Raw genomic sequence first — 23,145 nt, 5'->3', positions numbered from 1 at the left:
GAACTTTCAAGTCCCAGCACAAAATAAAAATGCTGGGCCTCTTGTTTAAATATTAAGAATTTCAAGACAGAGACAGCCCAAGCATTAAAACCAGCATGAGCCCTTTTGAGTGCAGGGCTCCGTGTGACCGCACAGGTCTCAGGCCCATGAAGCGAGTGTGTACGTGAGTGAGTGTGCTACCTGTATATGCATGTGCTGTTGTGTGACATGGGTGTGCGTGCGTGCGTGCGTGTGGACACTTGGGCATGAAATCCGAACTCTTTTCTCATAACCCCCCACGCGGGGCCCCTCAGCAGCAGCCAGCAACTATCAAAGGAAAGGTGTGCTGTGTGCTTTATTTTTGGCGCCTTTGCTGCATACTCCCATAGTTCCCCGGGAGATCTTTGTTTTACTGCCTTTGTTGGAAGAGTGACAAATACTTTCCTCCACCTGCTGCTACAGTGGCCCCACCAGAAACCACAGCTGGGGGTGGGGCAGCTTCCTCAGCCCCTCACCCACTCATCCTGCACCCCTTCCAGGCATAACCCAGAACCCTGCCTGGCTGACCCCACCCAGACAAGGTACCTGCAGTACATCGGAGCTGGAAGGGACGGCTGAAATCATTTAGTCTGACTCCTTCATCTCACAGCTAAGGAGATGGAGGTCCAGAAAGGGAAAGCCACCCGCCTGTGTTGCCCAGGGAGTCTGTGGCAGAGCCAGGACACCTGCTTCTCAGAGCACACAGCCCTACGGCCTGGCATATAGAGGGACCTGGCTGGGAGGCAGGATGTGGACGAGAGAAGGGAAGACTAAGTTCTCAGCAAAGACCTGGCTGCTGCCCAGCTGTGGGCCCTGTATCTCTGTGATTTGCTTCTCTCTCTTCTAGGTCAGAGCTATGCATCCAGTAGATTTTGAAAAATATTGGTTGGCACATTTTGAGAATGTTGGCACAATGCCTGACACAAAGTAAGGGCTTCATATGTATATTTGGTAATGAATAAACAGCTATGTAGTTGGCCCATGGAGTGGAATGACAAGACCATGGGCTTTGGAGGCCAGCTACGACTGGTCAGATCACTTAGTAGCTTTATCATGTGGTAGCTGTGTGACTTTGGCAAAGTTACTTAACCTCTCTGAGCCTCTACTTCCTCATTTGTAAAATAGGACTCTGGTAGGGTTGTCGTGAGGATTAAATGAGATAAGATATGAGGCTTAGTACAGTGTGAAGTACATGGCAAAATTCTAACAAGGCTGTAGATTTTCTTGCTAACTGTGTTACCTCAGGTAAGTCACATAAGCTCCCTAAACCTCAGTTTCCTCACCTGCTGTCCCTGGCACATCATAGAAACTCCGTAAACGTGAGCCTGGCTCCCCTCCTAGGCTAGGCACTCCCTCTACTTCCTCAAGGTCTCTTCCACCCGAGGCTCTGCGATTCTTACAATCCCTTCTGTGACACCCCCTCCCCACTGCTGACACCCAACCTCTGTCAGAGTCTCCCAGAGATGAAAATTCACAAGCTCTTGGAAGTCCATGGTGTCCCCAAGTCTAGGGTGGGTGTGGGGTAACTGAAAATAGGCTGGGGCAGAGCAGGTGTTGTTCTTGGACAAAAACCCAAGTTTGCCTTTGACCGAGGCTTGAAGGATTCCAGATGGGTCTAGACCTGTGTCTTGTTCTGAAGATGAAGGTGAAGTAGAGGGGTGTCTCCATGAACCACCCAGGCTGGGAGCTTCCTATAGTCTTCCCTGCTCCCCTTTCCCTGCACTTCCAAGTCCAGATGTTGCCGGCAGCTGGGCATCCCTAAAATGGGGGTGGAGAAGAAGGCAGGTGGTAAAAGGTGTTAGTACAGGCAAGACAGTGGCGTCTAGGGAGTCAGCCGTGGGCGAGGAAACCCAAGCTTTCAGGCAGGAGACAGAGCGGATGCCCTGTAGGTGACTTCTGGCTTGAGCACAGGCCTTTGCCCATGCCACAGGAACACCCCCGGGCCTGGGAAGAATGTACCACTCCATCTCTGTGCACGATCATGTTCCTGCTTCAGTCGCTCGAGTGCAGTTTGCATAAACCATATGAGATAAATGTGCGTGCATTTCAAGGCCTCTTTTTAAATGTTGGAAAAGGGTTTGAGGGCATTTCATCTGCAGCATCTGTTAAATTTCACAATGTCAGCTATTGACTTAGAACACATTTAAACTGTTCTGGCCTAAGCAAGCTCTAACACGGGCATGAGAGGACGAAAGTTGTGTTTCTTCACCTGTCTTCTTGCCAGTGGATGTCTGACCTCTGGGCCTGTTGCACCCTCAGGCGATGGAGCGGGTCAGAGATCGGTAAAGCCTGATCCCACCCTGCTCGTGCGAGGGGAGATGTTTATTTACCCAGAGATGAAACACTGGAGGCCAAACTGCAGTGGTCACTGTGACACATAGCACAACCCAGCAAGTGAATTCCCTGGGGTTAGTGAACAATAGTAAAAAATAAGGTTATAGATTCCGGTCCCAGGCGCTTGAGGAGCCACAGGCTTCAGTGCAGACATGGCCAAGTCCAAGAATCACACCACTCACAACCAGTCCCGAAAATGGCACAGAAATGGCATCAAGGAACCTCGATCATAAAGATACGAATCTCTTAAGGGGTGGACCCCAAGTTCCTGAGGAACATGCACTTTGTCAAGAAGCACAACAAGAAGGGCCTGAAGAAGATGCAGGTCAGCAATGCCAAGGCGGGGTGCCCGTGCTGAGGCTATGAAGGCCCTCGTAAAGCCCAAGGAGGTCAAGCCCAAGGTCCCAAAAGGCTGCAGCTGCAAGCTCAGTCGACTTGCCTACATTGCTCATCCCCAGCTTGGGAAACACGCTCACGCCTGCATTGCCAAGGGTCTCAGGCTCTGCCGGCCAAAGTCCAAGGCCAAGGCTCAAACCAAGGCCCAGGCTGAGGCTGCAGCTCCTCCTCCAGCTCAGGTTCAGGCTCTAGCTCCCAAGGTGCCCAAGACCCTACGAAGGCTTCAGTGTGGAAGCCCCTGTCTGCGGACGTGAGGATGGAAGGACTGGCGTGACCCCTGGGCTGCTGTCTGCACAGGGCTGGCGTCCTCCTGTGCTATTTGTACAAATAAACCTGAGAGGCAGGATCTGTCCAAAAAAAAAAAAAAAACAAAAAAACGGTTATATTCATCCTCAAAGTGAACGTGGGAGGGAAGGAACTGGCAGCAGTAGAGAAGTGTGAATTGGGCCAGAGCCCATTCACGTCCCCCCATTTCTGATTTTGGAGGTCAGTTGAGTTGCGCTAGTCCAGGGCTGTTCTTGCTGGTGGGCAAGGGGCCACGTAGCATTTTCCGTAGCAGATGTCTGGTCTGCGTCTCTTTCTGGGCCCGAGACATGACAATGCAGGGGGTGGGAGGTTATGGGTAATGAGGCCGCTACTCCCTGCCACACCTCTGGGACATCTGCTTTCCTGGGAGGGAGGCCAGTGTCCCTCTTTTGAGTGGAAGGAGAGGCCCCACCCTCTTTTTCCCCCTGGAATTTTTCTAGGAGCTCAAACCAAGGAAACTGGGTCATTTTTAACCCTCTCCCGGCAAAGAAGGCCATGGCCTCACCTGTCTCTGAGGCTAATACAGCTTCTTTCTCCCTACCTGAGATCTGAAGGCCCCGGAAGCTCTGTGTGTGTGTGTGTGTGTGTGTGTGTAGGTGGGGGTATTTTTCTGCCCACTTAGACTACTCTCCAAGTCCGGCCCCCAACCTTGTATAGTCCCTAGAACCACCCCTGCCCCATCTTCCCACGCCTTTTCTTCCCCACTCAGAATTGCTCCCCACATCTCATTTGCCTTAACCCTACCCCCACCCCCATAGGCCTGTTTCTTTTCCATCCAATTGTTCACCCTCAACACAGAAACGAAACCGAGAACCTAACTCCCAGAGAGAATCCTTTCTTCAAAAGATCCGTTGTCCGATTTCCTTTGGGCCCACTTCATTTTCCCAGACCTAATGGCAAGCGTGGGGCCTATGAAAGGGGGAGAGGGGAGGTTCTCCTTAAGGATCTGGCCACAGGACAAGAGGGATGGTGCCTGTCAGAGAAGGCCTGGAAGGTCTGGGATGAGGATGGTGTATGCCAGGATGGATGTGTAGGGGCGTGCAGACGAGTCTGGGGGAAGAGCTCCGGATGGGAGCTTGGAGTTTGGGTTCAAGTTCTAGCATTGCCAAGAGCTCCCGAGAAACTTCAGTAGGGTAACTTCCCTCTTGGAGCCTCATCGACTCACTTGTACAAGCAGTGGGAAGGACAGACTAACTCATCTCAAAATTGCCCTCCAGCCTGAGTTATAAATTGTATGAGGATGAACATGAAGCTAAGAAATTGAATTTGGTTTCCTTGCAGTTAGCAACCTTTTTGTTTTAAGCTACCATTTATTAAACATCTCTTAATAATTACCAACCACACTTTTATTGGGATTTCTAAGCATTTTACATGTACGAATGATTTTATCCCTCACGACGAGCCTAGGAGGTAGGTACTGTGGTTATCCCCATTAGGAAACTGAGGCACAGAGAGACTAAGTAACCAGCCCGAGTAGTGCAGTTGCTATTCAAACCAGGCAATCTGGCTGCAGAGTCTGTGCTCCTCGTCACCACACTCAGCATTCCAGGCCTTTGCAAATCCTCTCCCTTTTGCAGTCAAGAAATCTGACACAGAGCAGCCGAGCAACAACTGAAGGTCACACAGCTGGGAAGCAGGAGAGATGCCATTCAAAGTCGACTGGGCTCCAGAGCCTCTGCACTCCCCGCCAGCAGTCCTGCCAGATCCTCAGGTCCTCAAAGCAAGTTTATCCAACATCCCTACATTGCAATGTCTCTTCGAGCAAGTCGCTTCCTCCCTCTGGGCCTCAATTTCTCCTTCTAGAGAATGATTGGGCATTGGACCAGCTGATCTTTGAGATCCCTTGCAGCTCTGTGAGTCCATGATTTGAGAAGCATGGTGCTGCTGGCTGAAATGACAGAGTAGTGGCCTGAGGTTGCAGCTAGGGTGGAGGAGGGGACAAGGGGCTGGCTATGGAAAGAAGGGGTAAGCTGTAGGAGATGCTGAGGGGCTGTGAAGGCCATGAACCTGGGCAGATGGGGGCAGTTGTATGAAGCAGAGGAGAAAGAGAGATGGGGAGAGAGAGAGGGAGAGAGAGACACATTGGCGGGCCTCCCCAGCAGGTCTGTTTCTTCTTCCCCAGGGTCCCCCAAAGCTCAGGGTAGGCACATGAGAGTGTTGTCAAAGGAGCAGGGCCAGGCCAGCAACGAGCTGAGGTCAGAGCTCCTGAGATAGAGCAATTTGCGGGAATTAACATTGCTGGGGGTTTTGTTGTCTTTGTAAATACTTGGAGACGTCCAGTTATTTTGGAAAGAAAGTATTTGGAGCCGAGGTAGCATGCTTGAGCAGTTGGCCTGGCTTCCTGTTCGTGACCACTCTGTTACATCCCTCCCCTTCAGGAATGGAGGATCTTTTCCCCATGTTACCTCATTAGGATGTGCACACCAGCAGGCTCACACTCACACACCCTGGGATCACCCCTCGCCCCACACTCGCACACACAGTTGCAGCCGTGTCTTTAATATTTAATGCCACCGCTGTGATCACTGCTCCACACGGCCTGTGCCTGTGCTAGGCTCGTTCTTCCCAGGGTGCCAGTTCCCGGCGTGGAGGCTGACTGACGAATCGTCTTCAGTGCTTCATCACTCGGAGGAGGGTAGCTTAATGTGCTTCCGAGATTAGAGAATGGGCTTCATTATCAGGCAGGCTCCATTTTTCATGAGTCTCTTTTCACTTCAGAAAATTGATAGAATCCCCTTTTGCACGAGCGTCTCAGCCCACACCGACCCACCGCCCCCGCCCTTTCCCTGAGTTATTACAGCGCTGGGTCCTTCAGACAACTACCTCCTCATACATCACAGGTTGGACTAACCTTCTCCCTGGCTTGGAGAAGTCAGTGTTATGGGCAGATATCAGGGCACTCGGTGACATGGGGCCCGCGCCTGTGTGGGAGCAGTGGTTGTTCCGGACCCCTGCCCTTCCATGATGGGAGCCACGCCATGGAGGTTCGTTGCTACAACAGCAGCCAGTAGGGAGACTCGTGGGCAGACCTGGCTCTCAAGCATCCTCCAAAGGGTGCAGCTTCTCACACGGGTCCCATCTCAAGCCCCCTTAATCCAGCATGTCATGGTCTCTGAGCCCAGGGAGGGGCCTCCCTATAAACACCAGTCTTGGGAGTCTGAGGGGACTGTCAGGGGTTCTAGTTGCAGACTGAGCTAGGAAAGAAGAGCAGACCAGTGTGTAGATGTTGCTGAGGATCAGGGAGAGTTCATAGCCGCAGTGGCTAGACCTGTGTCCCTGGGTCATTTCTGACCACGAAGGCTTTGGTTCTGTCCCACGAGCTCTGGAGGGGTCTTTGTAAGATGGACACCCTGCATTTCCTGTCCTCCTACCTTTTAGCCTCTTAGGTCTGTGTCATTGGATGGACTCAAGAGTATAGCTCAGTAGACCTCCTGGCTCTGAGCATCTCTGAGAAATGAAGACTGGGGTGAGGGAGGAGGGAAATGGGGGTGGTCAGGTGGGGCGTGGGGGTTTGCAAAACAAGAACACACTCATTTGCCATTTACCAAAAAAATTTTTCCTTTCTTTTAAAGCTCTTATTTCCTCAAGGGAAAACTTTTATTTGTATATGAGTAAAATGTGCTCTCTTAATGAATTGAAAGCAGAACAGGATGAATAGTATTCTGTCCTTGTGACAAAGAACAAAGAAGCAGCTCATTGGCTTTGGGCAGCCAGCATTGTCACCCACACCCGGGCCCCTAATCTTTCTCTCTGCCCAATCCTCCCTCCTAGCAGAGCTGAGACACGAGAAGGTCTGGCCACGCGTCATCCCCTCCCCAGAGCCCTGGCTGGGAACATGGCTTTGGCCGGCTGGAGGCAACGGGCTTGGCCTACAGGAAACACCACACCCCTCCCTGCGGAGAGCCCATGAGGGCAACAGCCTGAGGAGAGGCAGCAGGCGAGGGGCAAGTGTGCTTGTAGAGAGGCTTGGAGACTGCCATTTCTTGCTGGCTTGGATGACAGTGGATAAAGAGAGACAGAGGGAGGAATTCAGAGAGTTAGTTGACCCATCGGTGTCTCCCTTTCCCTTCCAAGCCAAGAAGTCTCCCTACCACCTCTGGTCTTGGAGACAAAGCCTCGTTTTCTGGAAGACCCTGACTCAGCCCCTGAAAGTTCATTCCGAAGGCTCCCCAGGCTCTTCCACCAACTCACTCTGACCAACACCTATCCCTTCACTCCAGGAGCTGTGAACTTTCTCGACTTTCACTTTTGGATGGGGGACAACAGCTGTGGTGGCAGAGTGTTGCTGGATCTGGTAGCTTATCAGCCACATCTCTTAGCAAACTTGGTTGAGGTAGCTAGGGCCAGTGTTTGTTCTTCTGTGGCACGGTGGGAGTCTCTCTAGTCCAGGCAGAGGAGCCTCTATGGGGAGAAGGTGGTGGTGGTCTCGGCCTCCACGCTCATCGAGGAACGCCGGGTATGCCGGCAGGAAGACCACTGCTGGAGCTGCTCCCGGCTGAGGCAGCCGAGGTCCTTAAAGAGCTTGAAGAGGTCATTGCGAAACTTGACGCCGATGAAGGCGTACAAGAAAGGGTTGACACAGCAGCGGACGCAGGCCAGGCTGTAGGTGATGTCGTAGGCGATGTTGAGTTGCTTGCTGAGCTCACAGCTGGTGGTGGTGGTGATATTAAAGTTGGCCACCGTCTGGGCCAGGACCACCCCGTTGTAGGGTAGCTGGAAAGCTATGAAGACCACCACCACGGCGATGATCACCTTAATGGCCTTGTTGCGTTCGAAGTTGCGTGCCTGGAGCAGGGTGCGAATGATGACAAGGTAGCAGAAGCTCATGGCCACCAGGGGAATCAGAAAGCCCACCACCATCTGGGCCACCTGGATGGCAATCAAGGCCTCCACGTGCTCCGTGATGAGAGAGCACCGCAGCGTCTGCTCGCTGCTGCTCTTCTGGATGCCGCTGTACAGCAGCTCTGGGATGGAGAACACGGTGGCCAGCATCCAGATGCCGACGCAGGAGAGCTTGCTGATGAAAAGGACGCGGGCGCGGTGGCGGTGGGCCGAGACAGCCTGGACGATGGCCACGTACCGGTCGATGCTGATGCAAAGAAGCAGGAGCATGCCGCTGAAGAAGCTTATCTTGTAGATGCCAAAGATGAGCTTGCAAAGTTGGACACCAAAGACCCAGGTCTTGGCTGCACTGTACGCCCAGAAGGGAAGGGTCAGGAGGAAGAGGATGTCCGCCATGGCCAGGTTGAGCAGGTAGGTATCAGTCATGGTCTTGAGCCTCTTGAAATAGATATAGGTCAGCACGACCAGCCCATTGCCCAGTAGACCCACGAAGCAAATGACAGAGTACATGATCGGGAGGAACCAGGCCTTAAAGTTCCGCACGTCCTTCTTGAAGCACACAGACTCGTACAGTGTGTAGTCCACCGTGGTGTTGTCTCCGAAGTAATCATCTGTGACCTCATCTTGGCACAGGCACACCTGCGGGAAGGAAGCAGGAACATGATCCAGTGTAGCTACGTGGGTCTGAACCTCGCTGCCCCGGGATTGCCTTGAGCGGTCGTTTCAAAGTGTGGCATCATCACATCACCCACAAATTCCTGGACCCCACCTGAGACCTACTGCACCAGAATTTCAGAGAGTGGGGCCCAGGAATCTGTTTTTCTAAACTTTCCAGGTGATTGTTTGGTTTGAAATCAGTGCTTCTCGAATTGTAACAAGTATATGAGTTACCCGGGGATCTTGTTAAAACGTATGTCCTGAGCCGGGGTGTGATTTTGCCAACTCTCAGAGACTCGACCTCACATGGGCCGGCGGACTGGAAATAGTTTGGGCTTTGGGGGTCAAATGACCCTTGAGCTAGTTAAACACACTTCATCTCTCTGAGCCTGAGTTTCGCCTCTGTGAAATGGAGGTGAACACTACCCCCTTCACACGGTTGTTGTGCGGTACCTAACCCAGGTGTTCGCACTGTTTCATCTCCACGGAGCTTTTTCTGGGCTCGCTGGAAATTCCAGGAGGGCAGAAACCTGTGTCTTTCTTCTTGAGCCTCCTGTAGAACCTGGTAGAAAGAGCTTTCCAGAAGGGGCAGAAGGGGAGCCTAACAAAATACCTCGGCTCTTGAGGGAAAATGCACCTTGGAGTTAAGGTTGAGGGCTGCCTGGAGCGAGAGGAGAGGAAGGCAAAGGGTCTGAGGGCCACAGAGCCCTGGTTTGTCGTGAGCTGCCGCGGCCGTGGGTGCTGAGCACCCTGAAGGCTTTTACAGGCCCCTGGGGCCCGTGGCACAGTGCCTGGCACACAGCAGGAGCTCAGGCGACGGGTGCCCAGTGCCAACATGGCCATCGCAGGAGTGGATGACTTGGTCACGGGGCTGCCGCCTCCGCAGCTTTGACCCAGTCCTCTTGGAGGCCCTGGAAGGAAGCACAGCTCTCTCCCGCTCTCCCTCTGTGCTCCCACCCTCTCCTCCCACCTCTCTGCCTCTCTCTTTCTCGCAGTCTCTTCCTGCAGATCCCAATCAGCAAGGCTCAGCTGCTCAGGGCTTTTTTTAGCCTGTCTGCAGGGTAGGGTGAAGGTTTAGGCGGCCTGCTGTGATTTTATCAATGGAGGAGGGCACGTCTGTGCACAGCGACACAGTGACAGCTGAGCCCGTGCAGGGCTGGGACCTAATCTGGAAGCTGATGGTCCCTCCTCTAAGAACTGGGCTCTGGGCAGCTCAACAGGATGGTTTTCCACACAACTGGGGAGCTGGAGAGACTTTAGAGATGAGGACAGAGAGGTATTCGGAGAAGCCATGTGGCTCACTCAAGGTGACATAGCCAGAAGTGGAGCCCAGTCTCCCAATTTCCCTGTATCCTGTCTCTGTCTTTCTTACTTCCAAATTCTGGGTTCATCACTGTCCTGCTTGGGGACAGGAGGAGGACAAGAGAACGTCCAGGAGCCTTTTCTTTGGGCATTGCTATCTCGAAAAGGAAAGTCACTGGCGACACCTTTTCCTTTGTCTGGACATGATTACAGCCTGGGGGTCCTGGAAGACCACCCACGGTAAGGCCCAAGGCCTTAGGTCTGGGGTCCCTGGACATAAGGGGGTTCTGGGATTTCCTGAAGGGCCATACACCCAGCCTCCGTGAAGTGTGCTCCTTACCGCCCGGTAGTGCCATCTCTTCCCCCATTTTTATGACCCCATGGGCCATGAGACTTGATACCTCTGCAGCCCACAGCCCCACCACATCCTGCCCCATCTGAGCCACCTCCATCCCCCCAAGTAAAGAGCAGAATGAGCCCAGCTGTTCCTCATCCCCTCCCCAATCTTCCAGGCTCCACTGGTAGCAGTATAATCCCTCCGGAGTCCTGAAAACAGGGGAGAGAGAGGGGAGGGAGTGGTGATGGGGAAGGGGGCCAGGCTGTGGGCTGCGGCCCAAGCTCCAGGGGGGCCTCTGAAATGAAATGTTGGGAACAGCGCCCAGCTTGGGGCCTGCCTCTGGCCAGAGCTCTTGGAAAGCGGCCTTTCTGGCCTCCAGACCTGGGAAAGAGCCAAATCTGGAGTACTGGCTCTCCAGTTCTTGTCTCAGAGGCCTGCTCCCCATCCAACAGAGCTCCTGCCCCCACAAACGAGGGAGAGTGGGCTCCATGAGCTACAGTTTCTTCTAACTTTGGCACTCGGTAGGGGCAGATTTTCTGTCTCTACTTCTGGGATTGAGAAGCAAAGCCTTGTAAACTGGGGGTCTTTGCTCTTGCAGAATTCAGGTCCTTATAAAGTATATGTGCCTCCCACTCCCTCCCACCCTTAGGGTCCTGGACCCCATCCTTTCTCCACACCCCCCTAGGGAACTGGGCTTCTAGGGGAGCCTTTGGCTGGGGGTTGGGGAGGGAGGCAGACTTGAGGTAACAGGATAGTAACCAGGCCACCACACCAAAGGTTTTTACTCAGCTCAGTAAAACACATGAAGTTTTTTACACAGTACGCATGTGCACACATATGTGCAAAACCCAGTAACCTGACAGCCCTTGCTTTTTGCTGCTCTTCTCTCTCCAAGAGCTCAGCTGCGGTCCACACTTCCGTCTTTTGGATGGAGACATTGGAAGTGGGGTGGGGAAGGTGGTGGTAACTTATTTTCCCTCATGTTTTCATTTAAATGGAGTAAAAGAAGTTCAGAGAACATCTGTGGCTTTCTAGGGTCACTCAGCAGATGGAAAGGGGCGGCCGTCAACTCAGTGAATGGCGGGTGGGTTAGTGTCTGGGTCTGTTTCCTTTCAGAAAATACCCAGCTCCTCCGCCAGAACCCGGGGCTTGGGAGGAGTGGGCCTGGGGACGGGGGTGTGGAGCAGGGAACGAACCTCACCTGGAAAATGACAAGGAGAGCCACGGCCAGCATGCTTTTCATTGGCTTCCCTAAAAGAGACAAGGCAAGGAAGTTATCGCTGGGCAGGGGTAGCTCTTTTTATTAAGGAAAGCCGCTGAGATGGGAGATGCCGTTGGGAGCTTCCATCATGAGCCCTCGGCACCGCGTTTGCCGAAACAGAACATCAGAGCCAGACTGTGCCTCGAAGCACCCGGCCACCTGCCCAGCCTCACCGCCCTCGCCCCCTCGCCCTCCCCCACCCCGAGGTCCCTGAAAGGAGCAGGTCAGAATGCAGAGCAGCCTCTTGCTTCTCGGGTCTTCAGGGCTTCTTTTGGACTTGTACAGTTCACCCAAGTTTGAGGGCCCAGACCAGCCCTCAAAGACCGAGCGGCAATTTGTCCTTGACTTCTGGGTCTAAATGGCCCCCTCCCTCTGTAGGACGCGCAGGAAGCAAGGCCCTGAGGTGGTGGTGGTGTGTGTGTCCCCTGCACTGCTTCAGTGCCAGAAGCCACTGGGGAGCACGACTCCTACGCCCAGGTGAGTGGCAGCCACATATGAAGCCCTGAGTATCCCTTGAGGGAATCTGAGTAAAGGAATAGAGTGATTTCACAGGGCTGGGTAGGGGAGTGTTACTCACTGTCCTCTCAGAGATGGATGCGTGAGTGCTTCAGGGACCTATGGGGCTCCCCAACACACCCTCATTCAATCAACATTCATTCAGCGCTGACTGGTGGGTCGCCCGGCCCATCCCCTCAGCCTGCCTTTGAGGCAGGGACCTCTTCCCCTTTACCCAGTGCAAGCCCAGAATAGAGGAAGTGCCCAGGAATTGTGTGCTGATGAGTGAATGAATGAATGAATGAATGAATGCCCTGCTTTCTTTTCAATGGAGGAGGAAGCGCCAAGGTGGACCGAGGGAGCACTGTCCTGTGGCAGTGAGTAGGATGGACACTATTCCCTGAGGTAGCTACTATTTTTTTTGCTTGACTGAAGTGTGTGTATATGTTTTCTCTTCTTTAAATGGTTTCAAATCCAGGGCCTTAGGAGATGGGTGGAAGGGGAACCTGAGGTCAGCTGTGGGAAGAGACCCCGCCCAGGGCAGGGATCAGAGCCTGGGTACATTCTGGGTCAGGAGACTCTCCTAGGGTCTGAACAGCGGGTTGAGACTCTGGGTGCGCACGAAGCCTGATGTGCTGCAGGAGAACCCGCACTTGGCCGCTCAGTTCTGTTCTGTGGCCGGAACTTATTTCTTCCGAGGGCTGAGCATGGAAGACAGGTCACAAGGTAATTTGTGTAGAAGTCTTAACTCACCTAACAGCCTGGAAGAGCCCTGAGGAAAGGAGCTGTGCCTTCTTCACCTACGTAGTCCCCTCCTTATGCCCTGACCCTCAGTTCACAGCAGGGTCAGGACCACACAAGAATCTGTGATGGCCCAAAATAAATGCCAAACCAGGACTCGCAGGAGCTGTGCCTTCTTCACCTACGTAGTCCCCTCCTTATCCCCTGACCCTCAGTTACAGCAGGGTCAGGACCACACAAGAATCTGTGAAGCCCCAAAATAAATGCCAAACCAGGACTTGCAGGCTCGTCGCACCTCCATCGCACCCCAGTCTCAGTAGGGACAGGGAAATGGTTGGGACCTTGATTCAAGAACCTTCTGGAACCTGAGGCCCGGCCTCCTACCCTCAGGCAAGCAAAGGGTCCCTTTTCCCAAGACGGCGAGCACATTCCTAGTGAGTCTGTGTCCTTGGCCACAGCGCCATCTGCTGGAAATCTTACTACATGCACCAAGTTGCTGTAAATGTTTTCTAGGGGGAATGCCTAAGGTGGAGGAGATTCTGGGCTTGAAGGCTCCTGGGGGAAGGAGGAAGGGCATCAAGCCACATAAACGGATAGGTGTTTCTCCCACCTCAAGCAAGTTATACTGCACACTACTTCTAGACACGTCTAAGGCATAGCTCAGATGCAAACCCTGACTGCATCTGCTCTTAATCCTTAGGACTTCTCTACCCAAACTTAAGGAAGAAGCCCCTGATGGTTAGCACGGCAGTGAGCCCTCCACTGTCTACGTGGACCCACCTTCCTATCTGTGTCTTCTATCTTGGGACAGGCACCCACTACCCCATCGTGCCCAGCTTGCACCTGAATATTTTCAGTCCTGAGAGAAAATGGATTCTTGTGCAACATCAGAGCTCCCCTGTCTCAGTCCCCTTCCTTGCTGAATTGCCTCTTGAGCCCCTGAGCTTGTGTCCGCATCTCTACCTTTAAGCACATGCTCTCCAGGGTCCAACGAACACACCGTCCATCCTCCACTGACTGACTCATCTTGATATGAAGTGCTCGAGGTTTCTTTAAACGTATGTCTTTCAGTTACTCTAGAGAAAGCCCGCTCTGACTGTCAGTGAGAACCGAGAAACCTCAAAGTTTTGATAAGTCACAATGAGTGAAATATGAGAAGAACTGTGTTTCTATTTTACTCCATTAACCTCTTCTCCTGGGCCCAGTCCTATTCTCTCTGTCACTGGCTGGGGTAGGGGGTGGGAGCTGGTGTCTGTCTGTCTGTGTGTGTGTGCGTGCTTGCACATACACATGTGTGTAGGTGATTTCTCATTCCAGGTGTGCTGAAGATGGCAAATGAGCAGGGATCTTGTAGGACTAGGTTAGGCCATTTTTAAGAAAGGTAACCAAATGGGAACTTAGGGGAACTCTGGTGTGTGATGGAGGGGGACTGGTTGGTAGCCATGAGTCAGTCCATTTCTGTCTGTTACAAAGTCATAAAGCAACTGGTAGGACCAGCGAAGTTGGGAAGCTCAGGGGTTGAGGAGCGGTTGACTTCTACGTGGGGTATTTTTGGAGTTCTTGAGTTTCTAGTAACAATTGTAATGTAAATTCCCTAGAACTCCAACCCGAGCCCCCAGCAGAGAAATTTCCTTTTTGTTTGAGAGGAGGGGATTGCTGGCTAGCTGCTCCCCCAAACCCCAAACTTCCATCCTCACATTTTCTAGGCCCTTTGGGCCACCCAAGGAATCACAGCTGCCCATCAACTGGCCCCAAAAGCCACCCCAAAGCTTTTCTTCTCTGGAATTCCTCACTTGCCAACACAACTTTTCTCTTTTTGAGGGGCAGGGGATTGGGGGAGGAAAGAAGCAGGGAAGTGATAGGGTTCTGGAGAGAAGGTGAGAGGCCTGGGGACTGTCTTTCAGACGACAGGCAGGAATGGATGAGAGCTGGTTGAATCTTGCAGTCACTGTGCTATCAGCTGCTTTATCCAGTGACATAAGTCATATTTATTGAACTCTCACTTTGTGAGTTTCATTCTATATGCCAGAAGATAGAAGCCCAGAGAGGTTAAGCCACTTGCCTGGGGTCACACACTGCTAGGAGATGGTTGCGAGATTTGAATGGAACTCTTACTACTGCGTGTTGCTACATTTCTGATGAGCCTGCTGTGTAGAAGGATCTTTGCAGAGTGTGAAGGGAACCCTCGCTCCCCCACATCCCACAATTCACCCAGTTCTGTTGCTTCTCCCTCTCCCAGCATCTCAGAGCTGGCCCCACCTCTGCCTTGACATCAGGCTTTGCTTCCTCCTCACTGCCAGAGAACTTCTGAAACACAAATCTTGTCCTTTTACTCAATTGAAAAAGAAAAATCTTCACTGGCTCCCCATCGCTTTTAGGACGAAGCCCAAACTCCTTGGCAATGCCATGCAAAATCTCAAGGATCAATTCTGCCTGTCCCGCCTGCCTCCCTTTTTTCTTGGCATGGCCAGGGTCTTTATATGCTCAACTTGCTTTTTTCTTATCTCCATTAACTTTGGTCAGAGCTGACTATTTGGGACCATCCAGGCTGAGCCCCAAGATTCTCTGCTCGCTGCATAGAGTTTACATAAAATTGGATTTGGATGCCTGTAAGTGCGTATTGCATCCTCCGGCTCACTCTGCTTCCCTCCCTCCACTTACTCCATCTTATGTCCATTCCTGCATTTACCTTGCTGGTCTCTGATGGCAATTGAGTCTGCTATTCCTGTTGCATCCTGGGCTCCCTTGCTCCTTGTTTGGTATACAACTCCTATACACACTTCAAAACCCAACTTAAATGCTCCCCTGACTCATGTTCACTATTCCTTTCTTTGAACTTTACAATGACCTTGCCCCAGCAGCGCTGTATCTCACTCTGTTGCAGTGGTGTATTTACATAAACATGTCTTTCTCCCCACCAGACTAGTCATGCCTGAATTCTTCAGTCAATGATCGTTCACTGAAAGAAAGTACCGAGCAAAGAGGGGAGATATTTCCAATAGCTCCCCTAGGCTGAAGCACTCCCCTCCTCCCCAGCCAAGCTCCCAGAAGGCCAGAAGGGATTGGCCCTGAATCCCTTTGGCACCGCGTTTGCCACCATTTCTGGCCAAGCTGTGAGAGAGGAGTCTCTTGAAGGTTTTCTTTGCTTTGCTTTGGAGAATTCTAACTGACGTCTTAGGATCCATTTCTTGAGAGTGGGAAAGACACCTCAGGACTGCTCACTCAAATTGTGAAAAAGACGAGCTCAGCCCTGGCATTTTCATTTTGTGTAACAGAAAGTCTGCCCTCTCACCCCGCTCTTGCTGGGCAGAGGAAGATTGAAAAACAGACCTGACCTACCAACGGCAAAGCCTGTTCTGAGCAAGAGTTTCTCAGTGGCTTTCCCTCCAACCAGTATTTCTGGCTTGGCCGTTAGGGCCCTCTTGAGTAGAGTGAAGCAGCAAGAACATCTCTTTCTCTTGGACCAGAGGTTACCTTCCCTCCGCACATCAAAACCCATGCATCTAGCACCCCCAAACCTAGGTCTGGGGGAGGACCCTCCCTGGCGTGCTGGAGCGGGCTTTCACAAGCTCGTTAGCCAGTGATGTCATCTCTAACACTGTGTTCAGTCATTTCACGCTTGAAGTCAGCTACGGCGGGAGAATTTACACTAAGTAAATCGGCAAGCACTACCAATCAGGGCTGTCATCCACCCTGGGGAGCCGGTTTTCCAGCGTTTACCAGCACACGGCTGGGACACGGCCCAGTTCCCTTCGCAGAGGTCAGAATTAGGAGCAGGGTCTCCAGTGGATGACGTCGACATTCTGCGACTCTGGTGGGGCGGGGAGGGGGAGAGGGATAGCTGGCTGGGGAGTGGGATTTGAGGGTAGACAGCTGGGAAGAGAATCAGTCGGAAGAGATTTTAAAAACTAAAATCAAGTCGGAGTTCTCGACGCCATTCATTCATTCCATAAACATTTTCTGCTCACACCTCCAAAGTACCTGGGATTCAGAGATGCAAGAATCAGACTCTGCCTTTCAGGAGTTCAGTCAGTGGGTGAGGTGGCTACTTTAACCCTTTCACAGCTGTTTGCTAAGTCCACCCAGATTTCTGGGTGGGCGGGAAAGGCAGAGATGAAGGAAAGAAGCTGTGGTGTGGCGGTGAGGGGTGTGAGGACAGCAGCGGGGTGCAGCAGAGAACCTTCACTTTTAAAAGCCAACCCTCTGTGGCTTTGAGGCTGCCGTGCAGCTTGCTTGTTGGTGAGAGCGAGCCTGGAGCCTGGCCTTCACAACCTTCGCCAGGTCTTACTGCACAGCTGAGATTTCTAAACCAGGTATCATATCAGTCTCTGGACGAACCCCTCAAAACCGCCTCAGAGCTTCCCTTGTATTCCCTCTAGTTAAGACCAAGCTTACACCAGAGGATGGGTTTTTTAAAGAGAAGAGTCATCTGCCTGGGTAGAAAAAGTGTGTGAGTGAGGCAGAGGCTGTGCTGGAGGCTTGAGCTGTGACTTCTCCAAGCTGAATGCCCCTTGCTGTCTCATTTCATGTTGCACACCCAGCCTTTAGCCTGCAAGGGGCAATGGCAAAGCTGGTGGGACGTGCAGCAGAGACAACAACCCAGCTTGCATTTGCACTGCATAGTACCATTTGCCCAGCGCAGTCGCCTTGAATTTGCTCCTTCTCCTAATCCCAAGAGAACTGATTCCAATCCCTACTTAGCAGGGGAGAAAGGTGGGAATTGGAGGATCCGGAGCCCTCTGAGAATTGCTCCCTAATGAAACCACAAACTGAGATGGAGATCAGGTGCTGTTCTGATCACCACCAACCCCAGCCCTGCTGCCTTCTTCAGTCCCTACTGTTCTAAAAGACACCACCTCAACCCCTTTGTCTGTCCTGGTACCAGTGGTCATTCCCTTCCCCAGGTCTGAAAGATGCACCTTTCGTGCTTGGGAGAACAGGGTGGCATTCTCTGGGAGCAGCCGCCGATTCCTGCCAAAGCAGAACCAGACTTCTCCGGCACGTTCCCCCATGCTTTCCTCCCCCACACCTTCCACCTGCATCCTCCGCCCCCATTCCACAAAGTCAGTCTGGGTGTCAAAGTGATCCCAGTACTGTTCTTCCTCCTACAGGAAGGTTCACTCACCCAAGTCCATGATACTCTCTGGGCAGCTGAAACCACACAGGAAGGCTGTGCTGGGGTTTGTGCTCCCCTGTCTGGGGAGGAAACGGTTTGAGCCCCTTTTAACTTGTGAGAGCACCTTCTACCCTGCCCCTCCCACTCCTGCTCCGCCCCCTCCAGACCAGCCTCACCCGGGGCACCTTCCGTGTCTTCTGAGACTAAAGGGCAAGAGAAGGTGAGGGAGTGATGACCTCCTTACTGGTCATAAGATTATGAATCACCACGTCATTTACATTTAAAAAGCCCCTAGTGTGGCCTCAGAGTGAAGAAGAAGGGCACAGCCCAAGGCAGGGGAATAGGGACATTTATTGATTCAGCAAATGTTTATAGCCTGAATATTACATGGTGGTGGCCGGGGTGGGGGTGGGGGGCGGTGGAGTGAAAGCTGTATCCCCATCCTTCTCTTGCCTCTGCCTGGTGTTACAGGGGACTACATTTCCCAAACTACTTTACCCTCTGGCTTCTGGGTAAGTTTGGCCAATGGGAGGCACTGACAGATAGTGGAAGGTAGAAGAGATGTATCTTTTTCCTTTTCCTAGACTGGCACTAGTAAAAGAGCTTTAGAAAGTTAATGTCATAGAGTAATCTCCCCTCCCCTCCCCTTCCCTTCCCTTCCCTTTCCTTTACCTTTCTTTTGTCTTTTCTTTTGATTTTCTCTTCTTTTTTTCCTCTTCTCTTCCACCTTCTCTTCCTTTCCTTGCTTTTTTAAATGACAGCTTTACTGAGATATAATTCACATGTAAAATTGGCCCTTTCAAAGTGTACCAACCAATGGCTTTTATATATTCACAGAATTGAAAAACCATTGCCACAATTAATTTTAGAGCATTTTTTATCACCTCCCCCTGTGGACGCCCCCCACACGCATTAGCAGTGACTCCCCATCTCCCCTCCGCCCCCGCCCCAGCCCCTGGTAACCACAATCGACTTTACGTCTCGCAAATCTACTTTCACATAAATAGAATCATACAATGTGCCATTTGTGTCTGTCTCCTTTCACTTTGCATAATGTTTTCAAGGTTTGTTCTTGTTATGGCATTGTATTGTTTCCTCATTTCTTTTCATGGCCCAATAATATTCCACTGTATGAATAGACCACATTTTGTTTATTCTTCATCAGTTGGACAGTTGGGTTGTTTCCACTTTTTGGTTATAATGAATAATGCTGCTACGAATATTTATGTCAAGTTTTGGTATGGATGTATGCTCGTATTCTCTTGGATATATGCCTGCAAGTGGAATTGCTGGGTCATGCGGTAATTACATGTTTAACATTTTGAGGAGCCATCAAACTGTTTTCCAAAGTGGCCTCACCATTTTACATTTCCATCAGCAATGTGTAAAGCTTCCACATCCTCCACAAAATGTTATTGTCCGTTCTTTTTATTCTGGGTATGAAGTGGCATCTCACTGTGGTTTTGATTTGCATTATCCTAATGATTAATGACATGTGCTTATTGACCATTTGTATATTTTCTTTGGAGAAATGCTTGTTTTTAAATTGCGGTATTTATTTTTCTTACAGGGAAGCGCTAGGTCTGTCAGGAGGCAGACAGAGCAAAGGGAATGCATGAACAAAAGGCTTTATCGTGGATTTCAAGAGAAAGAAAGGGTGAGGCAGGGGTGCAGGCTGACTAGGTTTCGGATTGGCTAGTTTGAAATTTTAGCAGGCTCTGGAGTGTAGGGGCTGCTCTTCGATGTCTGATGCCTGGCCCTCAGGATGACTGGGGCAGAAAAATATTGTTTTCTGCAGTATAAAAGCCAGAGGAGGTGGTTTGGAGTGTAGGTTCTAGATTGATTGGTTGACATATTGCAGGTGTGCGTGAAGTCAAACCATGCACTATCGTTAAGAATTAGCTAGCCCTGGGAAGACAGTCTCTTTAGAATGAGCAAGGCTCCAAGATGTGAAACCATCACACCATACAGAAAATAAGAAAACACAATTAATACAGCGCTGTCCTCTGCAATGCTGTGTATATATTGAATCAATAATTGATATGCTATACCTCAATGGTTGGAATTCAAATGTTCAAGAGCCAAGGATTGACTCATTCCCAGTGACTGTATTGGAATTTGTACTGCATCAGCCCTGGAGCCTTCTCGGGGTCTGGGGAAATATTTCCATTAGAAAACCCTTTACTGAAGGTTTTGTTGAACTTGCACATGTAAATGTTATCTGTCACTTTGGGTTTCTTATGCTAATGGAATAGAAGGCAAACGAAGGAGTTACCACACTGACGGGGGCAATTATCATTGCTTATTACGAGGAAACTGGGTTGCTGATATAGGGTGCAGATGGGGAAGAGTGTGTCTGGAATTCAAGGTTTCACTGGGGCATCTGTTGGTGCACTGATGTCTGGTGTTATGGTGAACAGGTGGCAATCAAGGTCTGACAAAAGGCAAGGCAACAAAGGGTCAGATCCCTCAAGGATAAGGGCCTGAATTGGGTTATTGTTTTTTATCGTTGAGTTGTAAGAGTTCTTGATATATTCTGGATACAAGGTCTTTATCAGATGTATGATTTGTAAATATTTTTTCCCATTCTATGGATTGTCTTTTCACTTTCTTGATGGTGTCCTTTGAAGCACAAAACTTCAAAATGTTGAGGTCCAATTCATTTATTTTTCTTCTGTCATTTATACTTTTGGTGTCACATCAAAGAAATAATTGCATAATTCAAGTTCACAAAAGTTTATTTCTATGTTTTCTTCTAAATGTTTTATAGTTTTAGCTTTGACAGTTAGCTCTGGTCCATTTTGAATTAATTTTTATATGTCATGTTTCCTTCCATTCCTGGTTTGTAAGATTTTGTTAAATACTTTTTCTGTGTCCATTGAGATGACTTTAGTTTTTTGTCCTTTATTCTATTAAATATGATGTATTACACAGGTTGATTTTGTATGTTGAACCAACCTTGAATTCTTGGTCATGGTGTATAATCTTTTTTTTTAATATGTTGCTGGATCTGGTGTATTAAAATATTTTGTTAAGACTTTTTGTACCTATATTTATAAGGGATGTTGGTCTATAGTTTCATTTTCTTGTGATGTATTTCTGTGATTTTGGTATCAGGGTAAATCTAGGGCACTGTTTGCATGGGATACTTTTTTCCATCACTAGGATGTTTCTTTCCTCTCTCTGTTTCCAGTGGTATCCCCAGCCAGCTCCAGAAGAGTGACTCCCACCTTGGCTCCATATCCTGCCCTAGTTTCTGGGCTCTGGGAACACCTCCTTCTCCCTGTGTCCTTCCAGCTTTAGGAATAATGGCAACGTCCTGCTGTTATGAATCTCTTGTGCCTTCACCATCTCTTGTTTGACTTCTTAGCTCTTTCATCAGCTGTGTAACTCACTTCCCGTGTTAAATTCTTTTTGTTTGGAAAACCTAGAGTGGGTCTTGTTTGTGTCAACCCTGACCGATACAAGGTGATTCCTGTCCCCAAAGAGCTTACAGTATAGAAGAAGTTAAGGTTAGATTACACTCCTGTTCTCTACAGTTAAAACCAAGACTAAGACTGAGATGAGGCTATACCTAAAACAAGGGAAGAAAGTCCAAGATTACATAGGACTGGAAGGGAGAAGGACAAGTAAGTAGAATAGCTTTCCTTTTCTCCAGAGTCATAAAGAACATTCAGTTGGGCAGTGCAGTGAACTTAGCTCTTTACCAGCTCCCTACATGATATGGCTTCTCTTCTCGGAGCCTCAGTTTTCTCAAGTGTAAAATGAAGAGATTAAACTGCCTAAGAGAGATTTAAACTTGGGCATCTGAGACTCTGAAGTGCAGGGCTTTTTTTGTGGCACGCTGTCCATTGCTTAACCATTCTGTTATTCCGAATTCCCCAAGAGAGGCATAGAATTCCTCACCAAACTCTCCCTCCAACCCACAGGTTTTGGCTGTTCTCATCATTGGCATTTGGAGTCCACCGACTTTTAGGAATATCGGCAATCTCTTGAACTGGGTGGGAACGACTCTCAGGGGTTATAACTGGGTAGGGTGTTGGTAAGGAAAGGCAGAGCAACTTCATTTTGGAACTATTCCAGAAGCTTCCTCCTGGAGCCCTTTTCCATGTGCCAGATGCTTCTAAGAAAAAAGTGATTTTAGAGGTAGAAGACCTAGGTTCCAATCTTGTCTCTGCTATAACTCATTATGCGACCTCGGGAAAATCATTTCCTCTCTCTGGTTCTTGGATATCTGTCTGAAAAGTGGTAGAATTGGACCATATAACCTTCAGACTCCCTTCTCGGGATAATCCTCCTCAAGGATTTTCTTGGTTCTCCAGCAGTTATAGGCCCCCGTAGAAGGTTCCAGATCAAGAGTTTCCACAGTATCCAGGGCAGGACTGGAGAGCTTTGTGGTAGATGCACCATGTTGTCAGGTGGATAAAGGGATGCTCTTGATTCTAATCTCCTCAGCATCCTCAGCCTGATTCAAGGTAGTGGTGCCCACCCCAGACCCTTTTCCGCCTCTTACTGTCCTGCCCAACCCCTCCAACTCTGGCTGTGTGGACATTGCACACTTTGGCCTGGGAGCCTATAAGTTTCTTAGCTGTTCTCTGAGCTTGACAATGGAGATTCCCTAGCATTTCTCAACACTGATTGCGAGCTTCCCCTTTGCACATTAGCGTGCAATTAGTGACTGTGACTCCACTCTTTATGAAGGGGACAGTGTCAGAGGAACCCAGTAGGATTTTCCAAATCCCATCCCATCGGTTGAGGCTCAGGCAGGCCACCGTCACTGTCCTCCCTCCTCTGAACTCCCACAGCACTTATTCAGGGACACCCAGATTGGCATGTATAGCAATGGCATGTTAACTATATTCTAGAATAGACTTAGTGCTTCTTTAAGACAAGATTGTGCTGTGTAATTTTATGGTAGTCTTTTTATTGCCTGAAGTAGTGCTGTGATTTTTAAAAACAGATTTTTAAATGTAGTTTGGTGTAGTTCAATAATGGATCCCATGGGTGATATTCTTTATCACAGAAGGTTCTGTCTCATCTCTCTTGTTAAAAGCATGTGTTGCATGCCTAGCAAGGGACTGGAAGTCAGCCCTTTGAGAATTCTACTTCTTTCCCTCTGGAGAACATTAAAAGACAAAGCAGAGACTCTAGAGGCGAAGCCTCTTATTGATGCTCAGGGGCTTGTGAGAGTAGGAAAAAGCATGTCCAAGCTGTGCCAAGGATGTGGTTTGTTTTATAAGGGTGAACTCTTTGATCTCATGTCCTTCATTTGGAGTGCCATGGATACTCCCAAGTGTCTGGACAAAGACCATGCCCATAAGTGAGGCAAATGCATTGTGC

The 23,145-nt window shown here is 50.2% G+C and overlaps 1 protein-coding gene and 1 pseudogene across 1 annotated transcript; one reads left to right on the top strand and one right to left on the bottom strand.

Annotated features, from left to right (window-relative positions):
* Nucleotides 1-2,504: 2,504 nt before the first annotated feature.
* On the top strand, nt 2,505-3,002 carry LOC102881346 (annotated as a pseudogene).
* Nucleotides 3,003-6,620: 3,618 nt separating this feature from the next.
* Nucleotides 6,621-17,901, bottom strand: CCR7 (C-C motif chemokine receptor 7). The gene is made up of 3 exons (XM_006924673.2): nt 17,815-17,901; nt 11,394-11,443; nt 6,621-8,535 (listed from the first exon to the last, which is right to left on the bottom strand). Exons 1-3 carry the CDS (start codon nt 17,822-17,824, stop codon nt 7,456-7,458), a joined length of 1,140 nt encoding a protein of 379 aa, XP_006924735.1. The 5' UTR covers nt 17,825-17,901; the 3' UTR covers nt 6,621-7,455.
* Nucleotides 17,902-23,145: the final 5,244 nt, after the last annotated feature.

Source organism: Pteropus alecto, unplaced genomic scaffold (assembly GCF_000325575.1).
Source record: "Pteropus alecto unplaced genomic scaffold, ASM32557v1 scaffold98, whole genome shotgun sequence".
NCBI lineage: Eukaryota > Metazoa > Chordata > Mammalia > Chiroptera > Pteropodidae > Pteropus > Pteropus alecto.
The sequence above is the reverse complement of the archived record's forward strand: the minus strand, read 5'-3'. Positions and strand labels throughout refer to the sequence as shown.

Bases quoted from the DNA above. Each gene is read 5' to 3' on its own strand.
- CCR7 (XM_006924673.2), bottom strand. The intron at 8,536-11,393 runs GTGAGGTTCGTT...TCCTTCCCGCAG, and splicing joins CTCTCCTTGTCATTTTCCAG to GTGTGCCTGTGCCAAGATGA.